The 24,241-nt window shown below is 46.8% G+C and overlaps 1 protein-coding gene across 4 annotated transcripts in view; it reads right to left on the reverse strand.

Annotated features, from left to right (window-relative positions):
* Positions 1–9,276: 9,276 nt before the first annotated feature.
* DNAJC5G (DnaJ heat shock protein family (Hsp40) member C5 gamma) overlaps positions 9,277–24,241 on the reverse strand; it is a 188,950-nt gene continuing 173,985 nt past the window's right edge. For 2 of the 4 annotated variants that reach the window (XM_086928152.1, XM_086928153.1), the window contains exons 5-6: positions 22,714–22,794; positions 9,277–15,833 (exon numbers count right to left, since the gene is read on the reverse strand). In XM_086928152.1, coding sequence (XP_086784278.1) covers positions 22,718–22,794 — 77 coding nt within the window. In that variant the 3' untranslated portion in view covers positions 9,277–15,833; positions 22,714–22,717. The remainder of the gene's footprint in view (positions 15,834–22,713; positions 22,795–24,241) is intronic. The other 2 variants (XM_086928154.1, XM_086928155.1) reach the window with 2 other exon arrangements.

A 24,241-nucleotide genomic window follows, 5' to 3' on the forward strand; every position in this document is an offset into this window, starting at 1 on the left:
CCCCAAGGTTAAGGCTCAGTAGTCTCCGCCTGCGCTTTAACCCTCTTCCCAAATGGGGTCTGACATCTGGGGAAAGAAAAGTATGCTGTTGCTCACAGCTGTTATTATTCACACACCTCTGATGATGCACCTCACGCATGGGGTTGACGCAGTTATTATTCACACAGCTCTGATGATGCATCTCCGGCACAGGCTCACAGCTGTTATTATTCACACAGCTCTGATGATGCACCTTACGCACCGGGCTGACCCAGTTATTATTCACACAGCTCTGATGATGCACCTCACGCACGGGCTCACAGCTGTTATTATTCACACAGCTCTGATGATGCTCATGCACAGGCTCACAGCTGTTATTATTCACACAGCTCTGATGATGCACCTCAGGCACGGGCTCACAGCTGCTGTTATTCACACAGCTCTGATGATGCACCTCAGGCACGGGCTCACAGCTGCTGTTATTCACACAGCTCTGATGATGCACCTCACGCACGGGCTCACAGCTGTTATTATTCACACAGCTCTGATGAGGCACCTTATGCACCGGGCTGACGCAGTTATTATTCACACAGCTCTGATGATGCACCTTATGCACCGGGCTCACAGCTGTAAATATTCACACAGCTCTGATGATGCACCTTACGCACCGGGCTGACGCAGTTATTATTCACACAGCTCTGATGATGCACCTCACGCACTGGGCTGACGCAGTTATTATTCACACAGCTCTGATGATGCATCTCCGGCACAGGCTCACAGCTGTTATTCACACAGCTCTGATGATGCACCTCACGCACGGGCTCACAGCTGTTATTATTCACACAGCTCTGATGATGCACCTTATGCACCGGGCTGACGCAGTTATTATTCACACAGCTCTGATGATGCACCTCACGCACGGGGCATGCGGAAAATAAAACCACCCCCAACCCCAATATTTTTGTTTAAATATCCCTCTTTATTCTTTCCCAATGTTGACATGCATGTAGCAATGACTGATTGAGTACGAATTTGACAAAGGGTAATGGAGATTACCAGTAAGTAACCAGGGCATCACTGGACACAACAGACACCTAAATTGTAGCCCCCCCTGGAAAAATACTATAGATGGTGGCAGCATTGCCAGTTGTTCTCCATCTCATTCGGGCGGGTGCCTGGCAGAGGACTGTTGGCCAAGTCAAAACTCTTGAATACATGTCCAGCACTGCTTAAACAATGAGTAACGTTATAAGATAATGTTAACAGTCTTCGAAAAACACAAAAAAGAGGCACAACACAAACAACAACAAAACAGGTCGGATCAGTCACAATACTGTGGGAGGGCTCATCAAACACCGGGTTGCTTAGTCCCATGGAGTCCAAAACACCACATGGTAGCCAGGTAAGTGTGAGTTTCAATAGTGAGCTAGAGTTTGGCACAGCCACGATCCAATTGCCTCGTTACCTTGTCTGACACAGCCCCGCCCCTTTCTCTTCTGTTCCCTCCCCGCCTCCCAGCTGCTCCGCCCACCCGCGCACTTGGCCTTAAATGGCGACCGTGCGACGCAGGTGAGTGTGACCCACTTGTGGGACACCCCCGCGCCGCACGGCCACCAGCTGCTGCGTGTGCCCCCAGTGCCTGCCTCTGACTCAGCGCCGGCCTCGCTGCCGCCTTGAGCGCTCCCCTTGGTTTTTGCCCGTTTTTGACTGTAATTTGTGCTTGTTTTCCTTCTGTGCCTTAGATCGTTTTCTCACTGCTTTTCCCCCGTTTTTGACCTAAATTGTTGCCTGTTTTGTTGCTGTGCCGTGTTCTCCTCGTGTTTTGACCTCCATTGTGCCTGTCTCCTTCCTGCTTGCCCGCCTACCTCGCCGATCTCCCTCCCCGCTTCCCGCCACCGCCATAAGCCCCGCCCCTTTCTCTTCTGTTCCCTCCCCGCTCCCGCCTCCCAGCTGCTCCGCCCACCCGCGCACTTGGCCTTAAATGGCGACCGTGCGACGCAGGTGTGACCCACTTGTGGGACACCCCCGCGCCGCACGGCCACCAGCTGCTGCGTGTGCCCCCAGTGCCTGCCTCTGACTCAGCGCCGGCCTCGCTGCCGCCTTGAGCGCTCCCCTTGGTTTTTGCCCGTTTTTGACTGTAATTTGTGCTTGTTTTCCTTCTGTGCCTTAGATCGTTTTCTCACTGCTTTTCCCCCGTTTTTGACCTAAATTGTTGCCTGTTTTGTTGCTGTGCCGTGTTCTCCTCGTGTTTTGACCTCCATTGTGCCTGTCTCCTTCCTGCTTGCCCGCCTACCTCGCCGATCTCCCTCCCCGCTTCCCGCCACCGCCATAAGCCCAGCCCCTTTCTCTTCTGTTCCCTCCCCGCTCCCGCCTCCCAGCTGCTCCGCCCACCCGCGCACTTCGCCTTAAATGGCGACCGTGCGAACGCGCAGCGGGCGCGCCGATTGTGCGCCGAAGGCGCGCCAAAGGTAAGCCCGTCTACGCCCGTCCGCGCCTGGACCGCGCCCAGTGCCAGGACCCCTGGCCCACGAGGAGCCCGACCGACCCGCCTGACGTACTCCGCCGCCACCCTCACCGCACTCAACACCGACCGACTCCCAGAATGCCATCAAGCCACCCCGCGACGTACCCACGGACCTTTCAGCTGCCACGCCTGCAAGTTCTCCTGCACCCGGACCAGCCTCGCACCAGCACCCGCCAAGCCGAACACCAGCAGCACCCACCTCAAGTGCATCCTGCTCAACACCCGCTCCGTCCACAGACACGCCATCGAACTCTGGAACCTCCTAGACGCCACAGCCCCTGACGTTGCCTTCCTCACGGAGACCTGGATGAACGCCTCTTCAGCTCCCGACATCGCCATCGCTATCCCAGAGGGCTACAAGATCGTCCGGAGGGACCGAAACGCCAACCAGATGGGAGGAGGCATCGCCATCATCCACAGGAACACCATCCGTCTCACGACCAGCACCGACAACACCCTGACCAGCGCCGAACACCTGCATTTCCAGATCCACACCAACCCGAACACCACCCTCAGAGGCACCCTGATCTACCGACCCCCTGGACCACGCACACAATTCAGCGAGGACATCGCCGACTTAGTCAGCCTGCATGCCCTCCCCTCCGCTGACTACATCCTCCTGGGAGACCTCAACTTCCATCTGGAGAACAACAACGACCGCAACACCAGCACCCTGCTCGACAACCTCGCCAACCTGGGACTCAAGCAACTGGTGTCCACCCCCACCCACCTCGCCGGACACACACTCGACGCAGTCTTCTCTTCCAGCACAGACATCGACTTCAGCCACGCCACAGAGCTTCAATGGACGGACCACAGCTGCGTCCACTTCACCTTCAAGAGAACGACGACCCACCACCACAAACAACAGGCCGCCCGCAGAAGCTGGAACAAGATCACAGCAGACCAGCTCACCACCTCCCTGAGCCAGCACCCTCCTGCTAGCTCAGCGGACCCCAGCCAGGCCGCCAACAACCTCACGAAGTGGATCAGCAACTGCGCGGACGAACTCGCCCCACTGAGGACCCCGCCTAGCAGACCCGGCAGCAAGAAGGCCCCTTGGTTCACCGACGTACTCAAGAGCTCCAAGAAGAACTGCAGAGCCCTCGAGAAAGTCTGGAGAAGGGATCGGACACCGGACAACAGGACCTCCTTCAAGCTTGCTACCCGGAAACACCACCAGCTGATCCGCGCCGCCAAGAAAACAGCATTCAAGGACAGGTTGGACAACAACGCACACAACTGCAAGGAACTCTTCAACATCGTGAAAGAGCTTTCCAACCCCAGCGCAGGAAACAACGACATCACCCCATCGCAAGACCTCTGCAACTCCCTTGCTTCATACTTCCACAACAAGATCGCGGACATACACAACAGCTTCAACAACCAACCAACGCACACCATGACCGAACAACCACCCCCCACCACCACCCTCCACGCCTGGACCCCGATCAGCACCGAAGACACCATCCGCACAATGAACTCCATCCACTCCGGATCACCGACCGACCCATGCCCTCACCACGTCTTCAACAAGGCCGACGCTGTCATCGCACCCCACCTGCGAGACATCATCAACACATCCTTCGACACCACCATCTTCCCTGACAGCTGGAAACACGCCGAACTCAGCGCCCTACTCAAGAAACCAACAGCGGACCCCACCGACCTCAAGAACTACCGCCCCATCTCGCTCCTCCCGTTTCCAGCCAAAGTCATCGAGAAGACCGTCAACAAGCAGATGGCCGCCTTCCTCGAGACGAACGGATCCCTCGACCCCTCACAGTCCGGCTTCCGAGCCAATCACAGCACTGAGACCGCCCTCATCGCCGCCACCGACGACATCCGAGCCCTGATGGACAATGGAGAAACAGCGGCCCTCATCCTCCTAGACCTCTCCGCGGCTTTCGACACGGTCTGCCACCGCACCCTAGTACGGCGCCTCAGCAACATCGGAATCCAGGACAAGGCGCTGGAATGGATCATCTCCTTCCTCGACGGAAGAACACAGAGAGTCCGCCTACCACCGTACAAGTCAGAGGCCTCCGAAGTCATCTGCGGCGTCCCTCAAGGATCATCTCTGAGCCCCACCCTCTTCAACGTCTACATGAGCCCCCTCGCGGCCATCGTACGCAAACACAACCTCAGCATAATCTCCTACGCCGACGACACCCAGCTGATCCTCTCCCTGACCAACGACCCCACCGCCGCCAGAGCCAACCTGCACGAAGGGATGAAAGAGGTAGCCGAGTGGATGACGACCAGCCGCCTAAAACTGAACTCAGACAAGACGGAGGTCCTCATCCTGGGCCCCTCACCCTCCGCCTGGGACGACTCCTGGTGGCCTCCCGCCCTGGGCACCGCACCCAAACCGACAGACCATGCACGCAACCTGGGCTTCATCCTGGACTCCTCCCTTTCCATGACCAGGCAAGTCAACAACGTCTCCTCGACGTGCTTCAACATCCTACGCATGCTACGGAAGATCTTCTGGTGGATCCCCACCGAGACCAGGAAGACCGTCACCCAGGCCCTCGTCACCAGCCGACTGGACTACGGCAACGCCCTCTACGCCGGTACCACCGCCAAGCTCCAGAAGAGACTCCAGCGGATCCAGAACGCCTCAGCCAGACTCATCCTCGACATCCCACGAACCAGTCACATCTCCGGACACCTGAGAGACCTTCACTGGCTCCCTGTCAGCAAAAGAATCACCTTCCGCCTCCTCACCCACGCACACAAAGCCCTACACGACCAAGGCCCGAGCTACCTCAACAGCAGAGTCAACTTCTACGCTCCCAAACGCCACCTCCGATCAGCCAACCACGCCCTCGCCGCCGTCCCCCGCATCCAAAGAGCGACTACAGGAGGAAGGTCCTTCTCCTACCTGGCTGCCAAGACCTGGAACTCCCGACCGACCGACCTGCGCCTGACCCAAGACCACCTCTCCTTCAGGAAGAAGCTGAAGACCTGGCTGTTCGAGCAGTAGCGGCACCCCCTCCCCCCCCCCCCCCCCCCCCCCCAGCGCCTTGAGACCCTACGGGTATGTAGCGCGCTTTACAAGTGTCATTGATTGATTGATTGATTGATTGACACCTCCTCAGTGGCAGTGCTGCCGTGTGAGCTAGAATGGGATACCTGTTTCAGCAGGCATGCACTGCAACTATTTTACCCCTAAACCCACCTGTCAGGGAGGAGACAGACTTCACAGGGAGTCAATAAAAGGGCAGGAATATCAAAGGGGAAGGACACGACCAGCCAATCGGCGATAGAGGAAGTGGGCGGCCTTAAAGTACTCAACAAATCAGACAAGGGCACCAGTGATGACGAGAGGGGGAGGAGCTCGCGCTATGTAGCCAATTGGAGAGGAAAGAGGCGGTGTTACAGAGTCAACACGTCGTACACAGGAAGGAAAGTGAAAGTATCCTACAGCATGTGGAGGTAGTGGAGACCTTGGGTAGATGAGTTGTGAATAAAAGGAAGGGTTGTATATTCCTCTTGAGCGTCGGTTGTGACCACAGCAAGGGAAGCCTTGACAGGGTGAACGAGAAGCGGTGGGGGCACCCTGGAGGCTCCCAGGCCCCGGCGAAGAGAGGGCGCCTGCAGGGAGGGCTGGAGACGGTGTGCGGGACTGAACTTAACCCCTTACTGCAGGAGGTGGCCTACAGAGAGGAGGCAACGACAGCCTGGGCCAGGGGCTGTAGCCTCAGAACTGGTACAGGTACTTAGTTGTAGGGGGAGGTGCGCCTGTGTGTGGCGGCAGCGGGGGCCTATGTGTGCGTGCGTGTAGGTGCGCTCGTGTGTTTGTCTGTGTGTGCGCGGGGAGGTGTGGCTGTGTGGTACAGCTTTCAAGGAGAGGAGACAGGAGCTGGCCACAGCGAGCGCGTTCACGTGCGCGTGGCCCACTCAATTCCGAGCGCGCGGCCAGCTCCTGTCTCCTCTCCTGGAAAGAAGACTCTGACAATAGGGTCTCTGGCGAGACCGAGCTTCGCGCGGCTAACGCCTAAGAGACCTAAAAAGGACTACACAGAGCCTGAACTGATAAGGACAGACACTTGCTGAGACATCACAGAATAGCAATGAGAAAACACAGAGAGGCACATCCAGACAGGACACCTAGGAAGGCAACTGGCGCCCAAGGCACAAGCTACTGAATCACTTGCTTGGCTGCATCCTACTGATCTTGAACTGTTCAGGCAAAAGTATTATACAGGTCTTCAGGCAGTATGGCAGAAAATCACTCATGCCATGTCCCACAGGGACTAGATATAGAGTCACAAAAGGCTGACTGCATTTAAGAAAAGCAGCACAAGAGTGCCAAATGAAATGACGTTCTTGCCCATTTCAACAATTCCCCGATGGTGGAGTGCAAACTGACCATCTGCGGAAGTTCAACTGCAGACTCAAAAAGTTTCATGAGGCCGGAAGGCATGGTGGAAGGAGTTGGAATGAAGTTAAAAATCCACTGAATGATATCAGTGAAGGCTGAAATTTGCTGCATAATCAGTAAAGGAGGGGGAGCAGCTCCGGATTTGGCAACGGGTCTGAGGAGGAAAGCAATCTTGGAGTCTAGTTTTTTTTTTTTTTTTAAATAGACTACGCGAGAGGGAGTGCATGGACATCGAAGCGCTACTCATGCTTATGTTGTGCGCCTTCGACTTGTCCCTCAATTTCACCTTACTTGTCGAGGGAAATCTGAATCATTGCAGGGAGCAACCACATGATACTCCCACGTCACTTCTGGGGCACGGCAACAGAATTTGGCTTCTAGCTCCTCTATGCTTCAGGGTGCATCAGAGAGCATTTGCATAGGAACTGTGATGTCGCTTTCATACCCAGGCAGATTATGTTCAGGTCTGTAACAGACGTTAGTTTTCAACATGTTTGAAACCTTCTGTCATCCTTGTGACATTCCTGCAAATGTTTTCAGTAAAAATAACTAAAATCGGTAGTCATTGAGATGTGGATCTGTGAATAGCATGGAAAAAGCCGTCCGTGCACATGGGTGGTGCCTCTGAGTCGTCACATTTACAGGTGGGATGGAGGGTTGATAGAGGATGTGGCAGAGAAGAGATAGCAAGAGGTTCCAGATCCAACGTGGCATGTGGGGAGATTCACAAAGTGTCCATCAGAATAAGAAGTTGGAATAGTCTCTCTCAGATAAACATCCACTAACCCACCATCCTATGCTCTGCTTATCCTTCCATCTACAGTCCACCCAAGTAGAAGTGTATAGATGTCCTCCTTGATCATGTTCATTCCACAACAAATGTGCTTTGAATTACCCTCTGTGGCCCTATAAAAAGTCCCTAACCAATCCATAAATCAAAGTCTGATAGATTTGAAGCACTGAATTGTGCTTGTGGCTGACTCTACAAATCCAAAAAATAGGTGGCACCAAAAGGATCTCAACCTTTGACCTACAAAAGAATAGGGGATATTGAAGAAACCAATGAGACGGTTAATCATTCCTCCGCTTGTCACTACTGTCCAATCAGATGTCGACTAAGCCTGCAGTGGCCACTGCTGCCCTGTCATATGCCAACCATAACAGCACATGTTCCTGCTGTCCAATCCATTGTCTGTGTGTGGCGACGTCACTTTAAAACAGCAATCTACATGCAACATCTTCGACCACATTAAGGTATTTATCCCCTCATGTCCTCCATCTCAGGTCAGATACTCTGATTCCAGGCATTGCGCTGTATACCCACAGATAGAGGGACGTATTGGGAGTCCACTCAATTACCATAGCTGCTTACACAAGGGTAAGATACATTTCTTCAGCATTAGACAAATAAATTAAAACAGTACGTCTATGAACATTTGATCCTCACCAACAGAGGCCTGGTTCAAATACTTAAGCATGTATTCCTGAAATCAGGGTTAGCCTAACATGGTCCTAGACAGATTTGTATAACCTAGTAGGCTTGAATTAAAATGAATGCTGTTTTAAGAAAGCACAGACACTATGTGTATAGGCTAATTGGGTCCATATTGGGCTTCTCTCTGAATCACAACTATAAAGGATTGTTTTGATTTAAATATATCTGAGGAATGTGCTATTTCTGTGTTTTTTAATCTTCATGCAAGAAAGGTCACATATAGTATGTTTTAATTAAATGCAAATTGTGGTTAACAAATATGGTATGTGTAAGATCTAGGGACTCTTTCTAATCTATTATATATCTATTCTAGGGAAATTTTAACGACCCCCTGGTCACGACAGACATTGTGCAAAGTCTTGATAAAGGTGGTCATAATCTTGGAAATCCACCGAAACGCGTCAACGCTTTCTGGTCTTGTATAATTCAAGACTCTGTTATCGTTGTCGACGCATTGATTTTTAGTGTACATAACACCGATGTTAGAAATCAGGAGTTCGAATATACAATTAGTATAGTACAATTTTTATGTCCTACTGTTTCTGTGTACCAATTATGCGGGTCATAATTGAATGTTATGATTTATTATGAAATGTTTTTATTTAGATCATAGATTAGTTTGTCTAGTACCCACTGTATTTTATTGTATGTATACATAATAAATTGTGATTCTTTTTTCTTATTAGTTTGTGGTATTGAACTATTTTTAATTAGGTATGGATTGTTTGTGTCATTTTATCGGAGTTAAGTTCAAGGGAACTTTGTTTTCACATGGCCAATCCATTGTCAACCATGCCAACACAAGCCACAACTGACATTCATGCTGAGAAAGTAAAATTCAATATTATGTGCATTGAATATATATGAACATTACACACCACAAAGGCCTTTCTTATATTAGATTTGTTTTATTAATGGTATCCCAACATATTTACTCTCCCCTTCAGTGCCCATCATGTTGGCATTTCATCCTTTCAGAAATTAAAAACAAATGTACAAGTCATCCCCCCCCCCAATAACTAAATTGAAAAACTTCACACAGAGTTGAAAGACAACACAAAAGGTTTGGCGTTGACTTATGTGGCGGTAAATCGCTCAGACCTATTTTTAAGCTTTCTTAACATGGTTTAGAAGAATTGATGATGTGTTCGGGCAGATCTGTCCCATTGATAGCGTGGGTGTTCCATCTAAAACAAAGTAATGGAAATACAGGTGGCTGCACTGGGACACTGTAGATGCGGCAAGGAACTTTCGGAATATGTGCTTTGCTAAGGGATCGCCGACTTTGGAAAGAGGAGACACTGTGATGGATGGATCAGAACAACCACAGTTCATCTGGATAAGGAATGAAAAACCTTGGCGAAACCAGCTCTCAAATTATGGATGAACTCGGAGTTAAGCTAGGCAAAAACATTCGGTCTGAAAACACAACTTTTCCCCAAACACAGGAAGGAAATCCGTGCTTTTCAGTTTGTTCACCTAGATACAACACAGGTGTTTGGAAGGGCTTTGAAATCCCTTACAGATTTCCATAACTCCCAGAAGCATCCGTGATGAACTACAACTGGTAGATCGGAACATAAGGGAAGAAAATAAATAAAACATAATCAGTAAAGAAGCAGTATGTTCATTAGCAGTAAGCAATAAGTCCAAAGTGAAGCATACTACAGAGCGATATAGAGGAAAATCAGTCTTGAAAATGGCGACTGTAGTCATTCTAGTGGACTAAAGAAGTGGGAATCTGTTTCATCATGGCATGATCCTACTAAAAGAGGGTTAGAGCTACTCCGGGATGCAGAAAATATTTGAGAGAGTGATAATAATAATAAACCAGTGATAGGTACTCCCTACTTTTGGCGGTTGATAGAATATTTTTTAGGGAGTAAAAAGATAGGATGAGACTATTTTTATGCAGGCAAAAATATATTTTTAATTAAAAAAAGCATATACTTTACCGGAGTCTGTGCTTTCTTTAGAGCTTGTGGTTGCCGTGAATAAATACACAGGTTGTCCATCAAAAGGTCCATTATCAGATGAAGCACAACAACAGAAGAATGCCTTTTTGAACGTCACCAATGTTTCCAGTGATATTGAAGTACAAGTAAGATAGTGCATGTGGATGCTTGGGTGGAGCTCTGTATATCAATTAGTTCCAGTTTATCTGCTGGGATTTCTGGCCTGGTACTACAGGAAAAAGGGCCAACGCGTTGTTTATCTGGTGAGGTTTACTTCCAATATGGTGAATATCAACCCTCTATGACCACGGCAGGCTAGCAGCATACACTTACAAACCTGGCCATCACGTCAAGAGATCTATTCCAAACAGTGAGAAAGGAGAAAACCTAGGGATGGATGTACCATCTCCTTTTTGGGCCGCTGTAGAGGGCGGAAACATAAGGTCAAGCCAACTGCTACATAAATACATACTTTTCAATCAGGCCAATGACTTTGATCAGAATAGGCTCACAGTGCCATAGGAGGCCAATGGCAGCATGGCGAACCAGAAGAGTCTTTGAGCTATGGTGCTCACTTCCAAGGTTCTAACAGAAAGACGTAAACATGTTCTCCACACAACAGTGAGTAACGTAATGTTCACCAACAAGAGCAGGAGGATGTTTATGCTGTGAATGAGGTTGAACCAGGTACACAGCTAACCTCTCCTCCCTCAGGATAGGAATTTTTGACAAAAAACATAGGTTTTCTGCTACATGTAAGCTAAGCACTTTCTTCTGATTCAGTGGTATCCAACTCACAAGACCAGAGTAAGACTCCTACACTGAACCAGATTATATTTCCTGTATAGAAGAAGAACTTTGCAATCTTTAGAGGGAGAGGAGAACTCAATCAACCGAGGGAGCCATTTTTAAACATTATTTCAACATATAAACAATATATCTTTTCAAAGACAAAAAAAACCTCTTGCAGTAAAAATTATTACATAGCTTCGATATAGACACCTTTAAAAAAAAAAAAAATCAAAGGACTGTCTGATTTTTCTAAAGGATGAAAGTTGGTATTGCTCAAAGGTTTGAGTTGCTGTATTTACAGGTTATGCTGGAAAGTGCTGGTGCGAATGAGTGGTACTGTCCCAGACTGTAAAAGCAATGCAAATTTTGTAATTGAAATTTAAAAATTAAATAATCAAAATGCTGTTGTTTAAACATTAACAATAATTTTACCAAGCAATTCAAGTGAATATTAACGTAGAAATATGTTTCTTCAACACATCAAATTGAAACTTCTCTCTAGTCTAGTAACCATAGCGGACCCAACAGACTGGTGGTAAAACATGGACTGAATAAATGAGAAACATATTGATAGCTCACTAATACGCTAACATGACCTAGCACTGAAAAGCGACTGAGTTAAGGCAGAATCTAACCAGTGACGAGCCAGGAGTTAAATATTTCCCAGGAGGTCACGAGATAAGAAATAAGGAGAAAGGAAGGTCCAAAGCTTGTCAGCCATGTTGGAAAATGAGATTGTGGCGGGTAGAGGAGGCTGGCGGAATGGAGGATTCTGGCAGTAAAATAGGAGGGGATTAGGTGTGGCAGAAAGGGCAGACAAGGTTTATGAAGGGTGAAGTGACAGATACATAGTGCCTTAAACATTCAACAACTTCCAATAGAAAGTTTAATTTCTCATTAGCCAAAACCCTGAACAGTATACAGAAATACTCAAGAGTAAAGAGACCTCAATGCTTAAATAATTATGGTTTTAAAGCACTCAAAAGTAACAGCCCGTGCCTGGCAACATAAAAAGTGAGGGAAGTACAAACATAGCGATAAAGTCAGACCCACAAACTGATGTTGGTTGTGGACTGGGCTAGTGGTCAGAGTGGCACCCTGGCCCTGATGCACAGATGCTAGCCTATGGTCCAGGACACAACACAATGTAAATCAGTCCTTCCTACAAGGCTACTAACATACTTCATTGAAGTTCATTTTCTCAACACTTGGCTGGCGACTATCGTGACATGGCCTGGAACACTAACGGTCACATGAAGCAGAGAGGTGTAGGGGCAGGTTCAGGACTCTGACTGCTTTCTAAGCAGGACAGCCTGTTGATGTTTACAGGGCAATAGCTGCTCAGTATGCCCATTTCACCAAGCTGAACATATACAGTAAAGCGCTTCTCTCAGGAATAACAGGAGGACCATGCACAGAGCTTTAAAAAAAACATAAATCTTATAAAAGAAGCTGGATTGGTGAAGAGTTCTTGAAAGCTACCTCCTTCCTAGCTGTTAAAGTGTAAAGCTATAGCCAGCATTCTTGCATAGAACATGAAAGCAAATATGAAAGCAAATATAGAATCCCAGCGGCTACTAATGAATCACAGTGCAAAATAGGTCATAGAAAACCTTAGTTATTAAGATGAACTCTGTCTTCGACCCTTCGAAGAACTCCCATGCTCAATGCCTCTAGTCTAGAATATTCGCACAACGTATAAGAGTGATGGGACCTCAGTCTCAGAGATATTGGTGCTGTAAAGTGGTTCGAGACGGGGCAACAGGAGAAATGACAGCAAAAAGCTGTGATAAGGAAGCAAAAGCTTTAGTGAGCACTGCCTGAATGAGGAAACTGCAGCTTACATAAAAGTAGACGTTTGGCATTAAGTATTCGCGACAGACTTTGCGGATACTGCTAGAGCAGAAAGAAATCAACCTTAACATACTTAGGACATCAAAACCTGTGAGATGGAATATCACAACCTCTAGTAATTACACCTGCCGCATTCCATTCCACTGGTTTCTGCTCCTCACGGAACATTTAAAAATTCTGACAATCTAAATTGTTCACTCTAAATCAGTTTCACCCATCAACAAGTTTAAAGTGAGACCCTCAAGAGCATTTTCCATACAGCTTACTCAACTTTAGGTAATTCTGTCACTTCCTTGAGCTTCCAAAGTAGCTATGCACTTGTTGAATAAAAGAATGGATTCCCGTTTGATACAGGACATTTCCTTGGTGGGCCAGAAACATGGGCGTGCAGTTCCTATGAAGATGCTCTCTGTCCCAAAACAATATCATGTTCTGGTAAACTGAATTTAAAAAGTCTACAGTTTCCTAATTTCAATAAAAAGCTTGTTTTACCTTGTTAACCTGAAAGAAGACAAACATTAGAATGCTCACTCAGAGCTGGGAACCTAGCATGGTCATTGGCCATACACAGTTCTACGGATGCCAATGGGACCCCTCCCAATTAGCAATTTATATGGGCAAGAGTTAAGCACAACTTCAGGTAGCAGCAAATTTTGAAACCTCCCTAAAGAGAAGGCCATCAGAAGATTCTTGGGCAACAGAGTGAAATATGGACCTGCCAAATGAGAATAACGCAGCACTGTGGCAACTAATGAAACCAGGCACTATGAGCTTCTGTCTTGCCTGGGGCCATTTCCTACTCCTCTCTCATTGCTTCTATTGGTTAGTCTCATCAGTGTGTGCACCGGCCTTGTGCACAGTGCTGAAGAAGGAAACACTGGCACTGAGAGGATATTGAAGACATGACCGCACATCTGTTCAACATATGGAATGGGCCTGTCACTGTTGTGTCCTTCGGCCTGTGCAGATGGAATGTCCTTAACTAGATGCAGTGGAATATTTCAAATGTATTCGCTGGTGAGAGACCTAATAACAGATTTACAAAAGGTAATAAACAGCCATTATTTACCGCCTGATCTAGGTTTGTGCAAGTAGAACCATAATACATAGAGGTTTATTGGACACCAAAAGGGGTATGCGGCCTCTTTCCCGTTTCTTGATTTCAATGTTAATTGTTCACAGTGCACAATCCAGCATGAATGTAAGTACAGTAGAGGCCTTCAATCTATTTGAGTACTTCATTGGAATGCAAGGCCCAAAGCGGCAGCACCCACAGTGTTCTTAGCTCTGATGGCATGCAGACACCTCTCGGGATATACAACATACACAAGTAACATAGACCAGTACAACGCTGCACCATGAAGGTCTACCTGCATAACCTTGGCAAGCAACAGAACTAGAAAAATATTTTTAAATGCTTTGATTACATGTGTGCAAAAACAAGCTAAACTTTTAAAGAAAATACTTTTGAAATCCTATCTGCTACTCGCACCCTCTTAAAATGGAGGCTAGCAAAGCAGATGAGCTACTTACTCCTCCAAAACAAACACATGACACCAGTCTTTGGCCACATGCCAAACAGGTGAAGGCCTTGACTTGCAAACATAAGAGGCGGGGAAAGTGCTGCTACAAGTATTTACTGCTGAGGAACTTGCCCTCAGAAGTTGGCTACATTAAGTACAATTTCTAGTTTCTAAGATTTTATTCAAATTTATAGCAGTATGCTTCTATACATATCAAGTCCTCCTTGCACTTCTAAACATTAAAATAATTCACATTAGGTGCTTGGGCACAACTTACAGCTCAATAACCACGCAGAGAGCTGCCACCAGGTCCCTGCAATTGTGCCACTCATGTAAGTGCAGGACGTTGGGGAGGTGCGGGCGGGACTGTGTTAATGCTGGTTGACTATCTAGTCCCTCACTAGATATTACACTTACTGTTCGGGAGCAGGACAGCCAGGGTTCACACACAAAGACAAAGCTGACAAATCCAGAATATGGGCACTTTTTAAAGCTGGGGAGCAGTGAAGACAGTACAAGAAAGAAGGGAAGGAAGAGGAGAGAGAGAAACACTTCCAGTGGGCTATTCCAGCAACTGCTCCAGTGGTGGGTGCAGTCCACACTTGTGTGCAAAGTTGCAAGGATGATCCACATTGCTGCGCCCTGAACCCCGGGGAGCAGGCGTATTGCTTGCCCAGACATAATTCAAGCAGAGCTCCATGACCCTGTATGAGGAGAACAGCCTTGCATGTCTTCATGCTGCTTTAAAAACAAAGGGAACAAGCCAATAACATGAGTGACAGTTGTTGGTCCCAAAAGACTAAATCGCGCATGGAAGAATGTGGTGCAGTTCGCCTTCTGGTGCCATCCCCAGCCTTCAAGAAAGGCATGCATTGAACAGGCCTCCCACTTAGAAGGCGGCGTTCCTATGCCTACTTGAGGTTTGGCAGCATTCGAGAGACTGTGATGTGAAAAGAATAAAACTATGTTTTGTGCATCTTCTCATTCCATCCTGTGAGAAGAGATGCTACCACAGCGGATCCCAAACGCGAGACATGGCAGGGGAGTCCAGGTGAGATGCACAGGCAAGGCGCAACTGCAGCAGTCACAGGATGAGTTCTGCTTCGTCCTCCTACTTGAGGAGATGCAAGGCCACAGGTGAGCTGAACAGTTCCAAGTGGGAATGGTGCTGATGACTGGTGTGGCTCGCTTCAGATCCGGTGGGATTAGCGGATCTCCATCACCCCTCATGATGAGGCCTGAACTATGGCCTTCTATACGAAGGAGAGGCGGGTCCGTTCTGTAGCAGGCTGTGGCTGATCTAAAACGGGTGCATCGGAACCTACAAAAAGAAAGAACAATGACATTAAGTTACCAGGATCGATCAAGGTTGCAGCGACTACACTCTGTAAAAGGGAAGGGGAAAGGACTCTGATGGAACATCACCTCAGATGTCCTGCTATGTGGCAGAATAATCACCATGCAACTACACTCTTCATCCGATACAGGTTATGTTACAAGTTTAGAACACGTGAGCTTGAAAATGCACCATGTGGGATTATGTGCCAACAGTAAAACTTCAATGACTGTTGCACAGTATTTTAAGGTCAAATTTGGTGGCACTGACAAATCAAAGTTGACTAATACTATAATCGACAAATATACAAAATGCCAGCTTTTTACCCACATATTTTCTTCAATAGGGGAGATCATACAGAATCCATCTTTTTGGCCTTTCCCTACTTTCATCAAATGTATTTCCTGCCTACGCCATATTCTTCTAACATGCAATGCCAGTGAACTGCTGTTCTTCTGCACTGGGCAGTTTTCCCCTAGTCTCTTTTCTATCTTTAGTGCCAGAAATAGAAAAGAAAGTAGCTCTGCCATTAATGTAAGGGAAAATGTTTTTACTATTGTCAGGCAGTGTTTGCGCCTACGCTCTGGGGGCATTCTCCACAAGTAGCGCCGGCTGTCTGTGAAGGGCCTGGTCTCGTTTTCTTGATTGTGCCAAAATGTTTTCATATTAGTAAGCATTTTCTGCATTAAACAATTTTGCCATGCATACCTTTCATCAACCTCATTCATGTGTTTCATTCTAGGTTTGAAATGCAACAGATGTCTTTCCCAATATCTCACCTGAATTGCTTTAGGTAAAAAATGTCATATTGTACTAGTCTGTTACACTTTATTACATTGCTAAACTAAAGATGGGAAAAACAGTTTAGAAGATGTATCACATTACCAGATTGGAGTGGGATAACTTGTACCAGATAAAAAATGTAATATTCACTACATTGTTGAAATCATGATTTAAGACCTTCGAAAATTCCCATATTTGGAGGAAGCATAAAGGTTTAGCCTGGATTTCTGACGTTTTTTTCCTCCTCAGCGTCATTTGAATCTACTTTTGAATGAATTAATTTCGCACTTAAAAAAAGCTCACTGCCACACGCAATGGAGCACCCTGGCGTTAAGGTTGAATCTAGTAACTCAGAAGAAAGGGAAGATAAGTGGAAAGTAGGAGAGAACTAAATGAGGGAAAACCGAGTGCATCGGGGGCCAAGAAGAGCCAGGTCTTCACGTGCTGCACTAACCAAAAAGAGGGCTTACTAACATGTTTCCACTTGCATATCTGTTTCCTGTCCAGCAATATTTACACTAGCTCCTTCGAGTTAGCATGTTAGTTCCCCATGTTTTGGGGCCTCCGCCTTCCTTCAAATGTCCTCCTGTCGGCTCTATTCACTTTCTCTATTTTTTGGTCACCCGTGTCACATAAGGGTGATGGCGTCTCATTACCCCTAAATTAACGGCCCTCGGTATCCCCCTTTGTGGTGGTCACAACACATCGCTCGTTTAGAAATTCTTTTCCTTTCTTCCTTGATGCCCTTGCTCACTTTGACCCCCGCACCGCCCAGCCACTGTGTTCCTCCTAGCTCCTACTGCCCACTTTCCCTGCCCTTTTCTCTGTACTGCCTAGGAGCTCCCAGTTTCCATATTCCTTTTCGGATGCCCAATGTTGGCTTTCTCTATCCTTCACCTTGCTCCCTGGAGGGTTCTTGTGTGTCCTACCCATGATGTAGCTTACTCAGTACTTCTGGAGTTTTAAAGGAGGAAGGAACCAAGTATGGCAGGTAGGAACAGGGGCCAAGTGCTATATATCCCAACACAGTAGTGCACTATGGACTCATTCGACATGCATTTCAGTGTTTGTCAGTTGAATTAATACCCAACAATGCAATCAATGTAAAAACAATCAAATCGTAGTCACCATATAAGGAAAAAAACAACTGAGAAGGCTGTCAGCTTCATGCTGAGACAGCTGCTCTCTAGATGTCCTGATTTATTCCTGATGCCCTCTGCAATTCAATGTAGTGTCACTTTCTTTTCCAGTGCTACTAATCTCTCCATCCCCAAAACCACACTCTTGGCCCATGTGCACGCGCTTTGAATCCGTTCCACTAGATAGGACTCTGCTTTCCTCATGGGTCTGGGCATATTAAAGAAATGCGCAGCAATTGTCTTGTACAAATAGTGTGTGATAAGGTGACAAAGAATGTGTAACTGAGAAAATACATGTACCCCCACCATGGCATAACCATGTAGAGCAGAGCATAAGTGAAGAACTTGTACAACATCAAAGAGAAACTTAAATTGGTGCAGAAAGTTGAGTGCCCAGAAGACTAGTAACTACTTGGGGAACACTGGGAGGGAAACAATCTGGTGCCTGCTGCTGAATCGGTTTCACTGGAACTTGGAGAGCACGATACACGAGGAGCGGGAGCATCAACACTGGCATCTAAGGCATCCAGATGCCATATCTCACCAAGGTGCCACAGGCCACTAACACCATTAGCCGCTAGGCCCCTTCCACTGCAAGCACTATATCGGCAACACTAAAGTGGGAGCACACCGCAGGCCAGTGACCTACAGGGATTGCCCGCTACATTAAACTTTTAGGTGGAGACTGCCTCATCCTCCACTGCTGTCTCTGGATTGGGGTGGGATTCAAACAAGTGACCTACATTTTGTACTAAAATAACCGATTTCCAGACTCTAAAGGGGGCGTTCGCGCTTCCACGCAAGTCACATCCCCCCCCCCCAAGCTCCCGCAGGAGAGGTCATCTTAATATGGCATTCTGCCTGCAACAATCTCATATGGCTGAATCATCCTTGCATCACCAACCTAATTAATTAATTAATTGCAGGTTTATATAGCGCTAGGATCGACTCCCGGAGGAGTATCTCCGCGCTTCGACCGCTGCGAAACCCTTCCTGGCTTCCCTGAGAGATGGTCCCTTAATGGGTATCTCCAGGGTGAGACCAGGCATCCCCGGCGGTCTGGTGGGGCCGTTAGTTTACTCTCCCAGGTTTGCAGTAATTCCAGCCCAGAACCCAAATATAAGCCCAACCACTAATTCAAAACAAAGGATGTCAAAAGTCCAACTATTCTTGTATAAAGAGTGTTAGAGATTACTTGTAAAATACCTGCCTTCCTTAGCAGCAAAATGAGCAAACTGAATTTATACTGACTATTGTGCTATTATACTTGTATATAGAGTGTTAGTGTTTACCTGTAAAATGCCTTCCTTAGAAGCCAATGAGCACATTGAATTTTTATAATGTTGTAATGTTTTTAAAATGTACTTTTTATGATTGTAAATTCAATCGAAATAAAGTTATCTTTTGACTTTGACAAAAGTCCAACAAACAAATCATACACTAGAAACAACGCTAAAAGATATAGGTACATACCCACAAACAATGGAAACGCCAAAAGCCCACACAAAAGATTCAATCAGCAGCTTGAAGACAGAAACCCATGTTGGGTCGGTGGTGGGGGAAGAGGTGGGGGGGACAATTCAAGACAGAGGAAGGCAAAAAAAGCACATTACACAACATCCTCTTACACAAACCACATCCAAAGAGACAGAACAAAGGCCACCTTGACAAATCCGTTAGAAAGGGACACCCAACTTATCCGCAGTTTGCCCCCCAGCCCTACCAAGTGGATCTAGTGCTGAAATAGGCCTGCTGCGGCTAACCCTATGATACACTCCCAACCTGTGTAAACGTCAATACTTACTGAACCCAACACCTTGCTATCTCAAATCCACCTGCAGTAAAGAGGGCCCGGCCTCAATTGTCAATGTATGGAGTTCACCAGGGCAAACATAAAACTAGTAAAGAAACTGCTCTAGAATCAAATCCGAGGGCTTTGACTACAGTACCCAAGTAACCTGCACCCAAAACAGATGCGTCAAAGACATCCAGAGATTCTGCACTCACCGCCAAAGGGGTACCACACAAAGGTGAACCAGACAAGAAATTATGCTAAACTCTGCACTGCCACACAGAGACCGACCACACACAGAAACGTGGCAAACTATGAACTGCACAGACTGAGGCCTGCCACACAAAGAGAACACAAACGAAAGTTTGGCAAACTCTGCACTCCTCAGAATGAGACCTTCCACACAAAGGCAGACCACAAATGTAGTACAGCAAACTCTGCACTATACAGACTGAGCCCTGCCACTCAAAAGTGAACCACACAAACTGTGCCCTCCTTGGCCTGGGTAATACTACACAATGAAGTATGGAAACTGCACTCGCCTGCCTGAGCCTACCACACAAAGGAGTATTACACAAAGTAGTACAGCAACACGTGTACTTCAACGTCTGAGGCACAGGAGTGCATATTTCACACAATACTCAGGCAGTCCATGGAAGTATAGGGTAAACCAAGCACTCCAAAGACTAAGGTCTGCCATGCAAAGGCTGAGGCCGATCACACAAAGGTGGAATACCTTCAGAGGTTAGACAACCTGGCATAATAATTATTTGAAGGCCTGATAAATAAAATATGAGTTCTGAAACACCTCGGATAGCGAGGAGGGAATTTACAACTAGGAAGCATTGGAAAATGGCACCAGAGGACAGGACATTCTCAAACCACAAGTAAATGCATTCAGAAGGTACCGCGGTCTCATATGCGTAGTAGGACTGGTCAGTATGCAAATCCTTGCTTAAAGCAAACCATGCAAATAAGAGAAAAGCTGTGCTTTTTGACCAACAAAAAGCACGACCAAGTGATGCAATCAGCATTGAAAAGGCCAGCGAAAGATCAATTCTGTGAAGCAAGTAGACAAACCCATTTTAGGTGGCTTTGTTCAAGAAGAAGGTACAGAGGGGATATCATCAAGTTGAAGGAAGCAGGGGTGCAATAGATCTTAGGAAGAGGTGGGACTGCAGCTCAAATGCATCGACAATATTCCTGACAGAAAAGGACAGCACCTGCAAAAAGATGAGCTGCTAAGAGCAAATCGAAGAGGTTCAAGCAGACCATTTACAAAAATACAAATCCCAAGTCTGTCTGTAAATGCAGCTGGATGGGATTACCACAGGGTATGAAACAAGTCTTTGGGGCCTGTCTCACCGCTATCAGCTCACCTTCAACTTTGTGAGGGTGAGACATTGAACTAGAGGAAAAGAGAAAAGTAGATCTATCCCCACTTCCTAACAAGCACTGGCAAAGCAAATAGGTCTGGCGTTGGCCACCAGCCTGTTTTGTTTCATGCTTGTTTTATGTTTTTTTGCAAAACGTTATTGATGAAGAAGCTGCTTGGTCCTCATCAGTGTAACAAATTTTTTTTAAAACAAATTCACATTTTAGGCAAACAGAATATATTGTCATAGTACTTTAGTACTTCCTGGCACTAAAGGTAACTACATTGTATGTGGATTCGCTCCCTCTGAAAAGGCAGAATGCAGTCACTCACAGTGACGTTAATCGGTGGCAGAAGTGGGAGGACCCATGGCCACATGCTTAGCAAGTGAAAGCAAAACGTGAATTACACAACACATCAATGGGTGGAGAGGGATGGTTGAAAGCCCCTATAACAATGTTATAGATATAATTATAGTAAAATGAAAAGGTCTTTGCTGCTTCCTTTTTTAGGTCTGGAGTTAGCTAAGAGGCTGATCTGGCCACACTTTTTAAAAATTAAAGGACAGCCTGCTAACTTCGAAACAGTGGGCCATCCACTGCGTGGTTTCACTTCAATAATGTAATGTAAGGAAATCTAACATAACGTTTGCACTTGGTGACCAGAGAATCAAAGGATGTGTGACCTTCTCCAACCTAGGTACCTACGTCCTCTTCTACAAAGATGATGCATAAACAAGCCGAACAGCCTTGGCGTAGAAACTACTGCACTGGCTCTAAGAATATGGAACCAACAAGTAGTCACTTTCAGAAGGTAACAAGCAGCATCCCACATGATAGGCCAAGTTAGGCGGGGCGCCGACAGACTATCACCTACCTATAAAATGGTTTTGAATTCAGAGACTCGAACAAGTATTTGACGACCAGGGTCAACCACGAGTCATGAAGCCAATAGTGTTAGACTACAAAGCAGTTCGTTTAAGACGGATGCCCATCAGTGATCGGAAACTGAGGGCGATTCTAGGTCTCAATCGGAGGGTTGAGAAATTGAGGGAGGTGCCACTCGGCTCTCTGGCTCTCCCAAGCAATGATATTTGAAACGGCTAAATGGTGGGACTGCTCTTCAACAGTTTCAGCCCACGGTGCGCAGTGCTACTGTGTCAACATTTAACCAGTTTAGCTTTTTATTGTGATAAAGTAAATTCCATCTTTTAGCTGAAACGAATCAGTGTTGAGCACGGGATATCAACAGCGCAAGCCTTATGCACCGACCTACCATCAAGAAGGAAAAGGAAAAACATGAACAATGATCTACAGAAAGGTAGCTGATAGTTTAATTCTAGCATGCCTGCTTAAGGTTGCCACAAAGGAGACCTTTATCCAACACCAATACAGCACAGGTTTTTGAGCAGGTCTGCAAGCAATTCAAATCTCTAAACGAGCCACGCAACAGGAGACGCACTGCAGACAGGGAGAAACGCGAGGTAAAGAAAGCAAGCAACCAACTCATCATACGTAAGTGCAGGAGAGAGTGGAGATTGGCCTTCAGGTTGTCTTTCACCGGCATATCCGATAAATATATATATATGCTAGAAATCTCAAGGTAGAAAATTAAAAAGCACTCATAGCTTTCTCCCACGATCATGCATGTATGTATGTCAGCACATGTGTGGTTGAGCAGCACATGGAATAACTGCTACGATAGGAGTTGAAAAGACTCATTCGTGCAAAACACATGCAGACTCATGCCCTGCCGCCCGTGGTCTGGGTTTCTTACAATGTTAGGACCGCTTCTGCGTGTCGTCTTTGGGGTGCACGGACGGACTAGGGGTAGGCTGAGCTCTTATTGGTCCATTACCTAGAGGGGGAAAGAAAGGTGAAATCAGAATAGAGTGAAACACCACAACAACCTGTGCACTTAGAACAAAAGAGCGAGGAGGAGACCAGAAACACCCTTTAGCATAAAAGGACAAAGTTTACTTACCTGTAAAATCTTCTTCCATATACGGGATCCTACTGAAATCTAAAAGCGGTTCTTAAGCATGCATGGTTTCACCTACATAGAAAAGTGAGGGGACCTCTACGTACCCTGGGGCAGTGTCATCTACATTACCTCTAAAGGCCATTGTGAACGGTCTGGAATGTAGGGTCAGGAGGGCTGGATCTGTGACAGAGTTAAGATATTCACAAAAGAAATGTACGTACAGAGACTCTAAATAGAACATATTTCCATGGTCAGTGATTATCCGGAGTATAAAGCCCTTCTGGACATCCACCACAACTTTAATGTTAGAAAGCAGCGACCTGAGTTCGCGTCACTTTTTCTGAATAAGCTATGCTCATTTGCTACTGTACACCAGATACTGGCACTCACTTTCTTGCATAAATCATATCCATCACAGTCTGAGCAGCACTTAACAAGCCACTGAAGACAAGCTATTGAACTGGATGTTGGAAATCAATCACAAGGGCAGGTATGATTGCACGGTATAGGAGAAAACCGTGGTCATACATAACCCTATATAAAAATAAATGCATTCAGAAAATGTGTCTATCACGTGGCAGAAGACCATCCTCTGAAAGTATTGCAGGGAAACTGAAACCAGCTTCAAAAGAAAGTTAAAAAACAATTCCCATTTGTGGGGAGGATTGTGTTCCAGTGGAACATTATAGTGATCACAAAACACCGCAGGTGGACGCTTTAAGTGGCCTGTAGAGAACGTGGTAAGGTCTCAGTTCAGCACACACTGGAGAGAGTTTAGCTCTGGATATCTTGTGCTCTTTTCTGTGCAAGACCGATAGGTAAATGTAAATGTAAATGTAAATGTATTGGCATTTATATAGCGCACTACTTACCCGTAGGGTCCCAAGGCGCTTCGACCGCTGCGAAACCCTTCCTGGCTTCCCTGAGAGATGGTCCCTTATTGGGTATCTCCAGGGTGAGACCAGGCATCCCCGGCGGTCTGGTGGGGCCGTTAGTGAAGATGAGGCAAGCTAATGCCCAGAGTTGCCGAGTGTGATCGCTGATCAGAGTGGGCACCGAGGCGAGAGAATTATCGAGTCCGCTGACCCTGGTCCAGAAACCTGCCGCGCCGGGAATCGAACCCTGGTCCCGGGCCGTCCTCTGCTCTCGGGTCTGCCGCCTCTAACCAGTGAGCCACACTACTTCACTAAAAAGATTGTTTTTCAGAAACGTGCTTCCAGACACAGGTTTGTCCAATGCACACATTTGGAAAACTAAACAAAGATCACTGTTTACGTTGCACACTAAAGAAACATGAAGTCGGTGGAACCTGGGCCAGAAA

Source organism: Lissotriton vulgaris, chromosome 6 (assembly GCF_964263255.1).
Source record: "Lissotriton vulgaris chromosome 6, aLisVul1.2, whole genome shotgun sequence".
NCBI lineage: Eukaryota > Metazoa > Chordata > Amphibia > Caudata > Salamandridae > Lissotriton > Lissotriton vulgaris.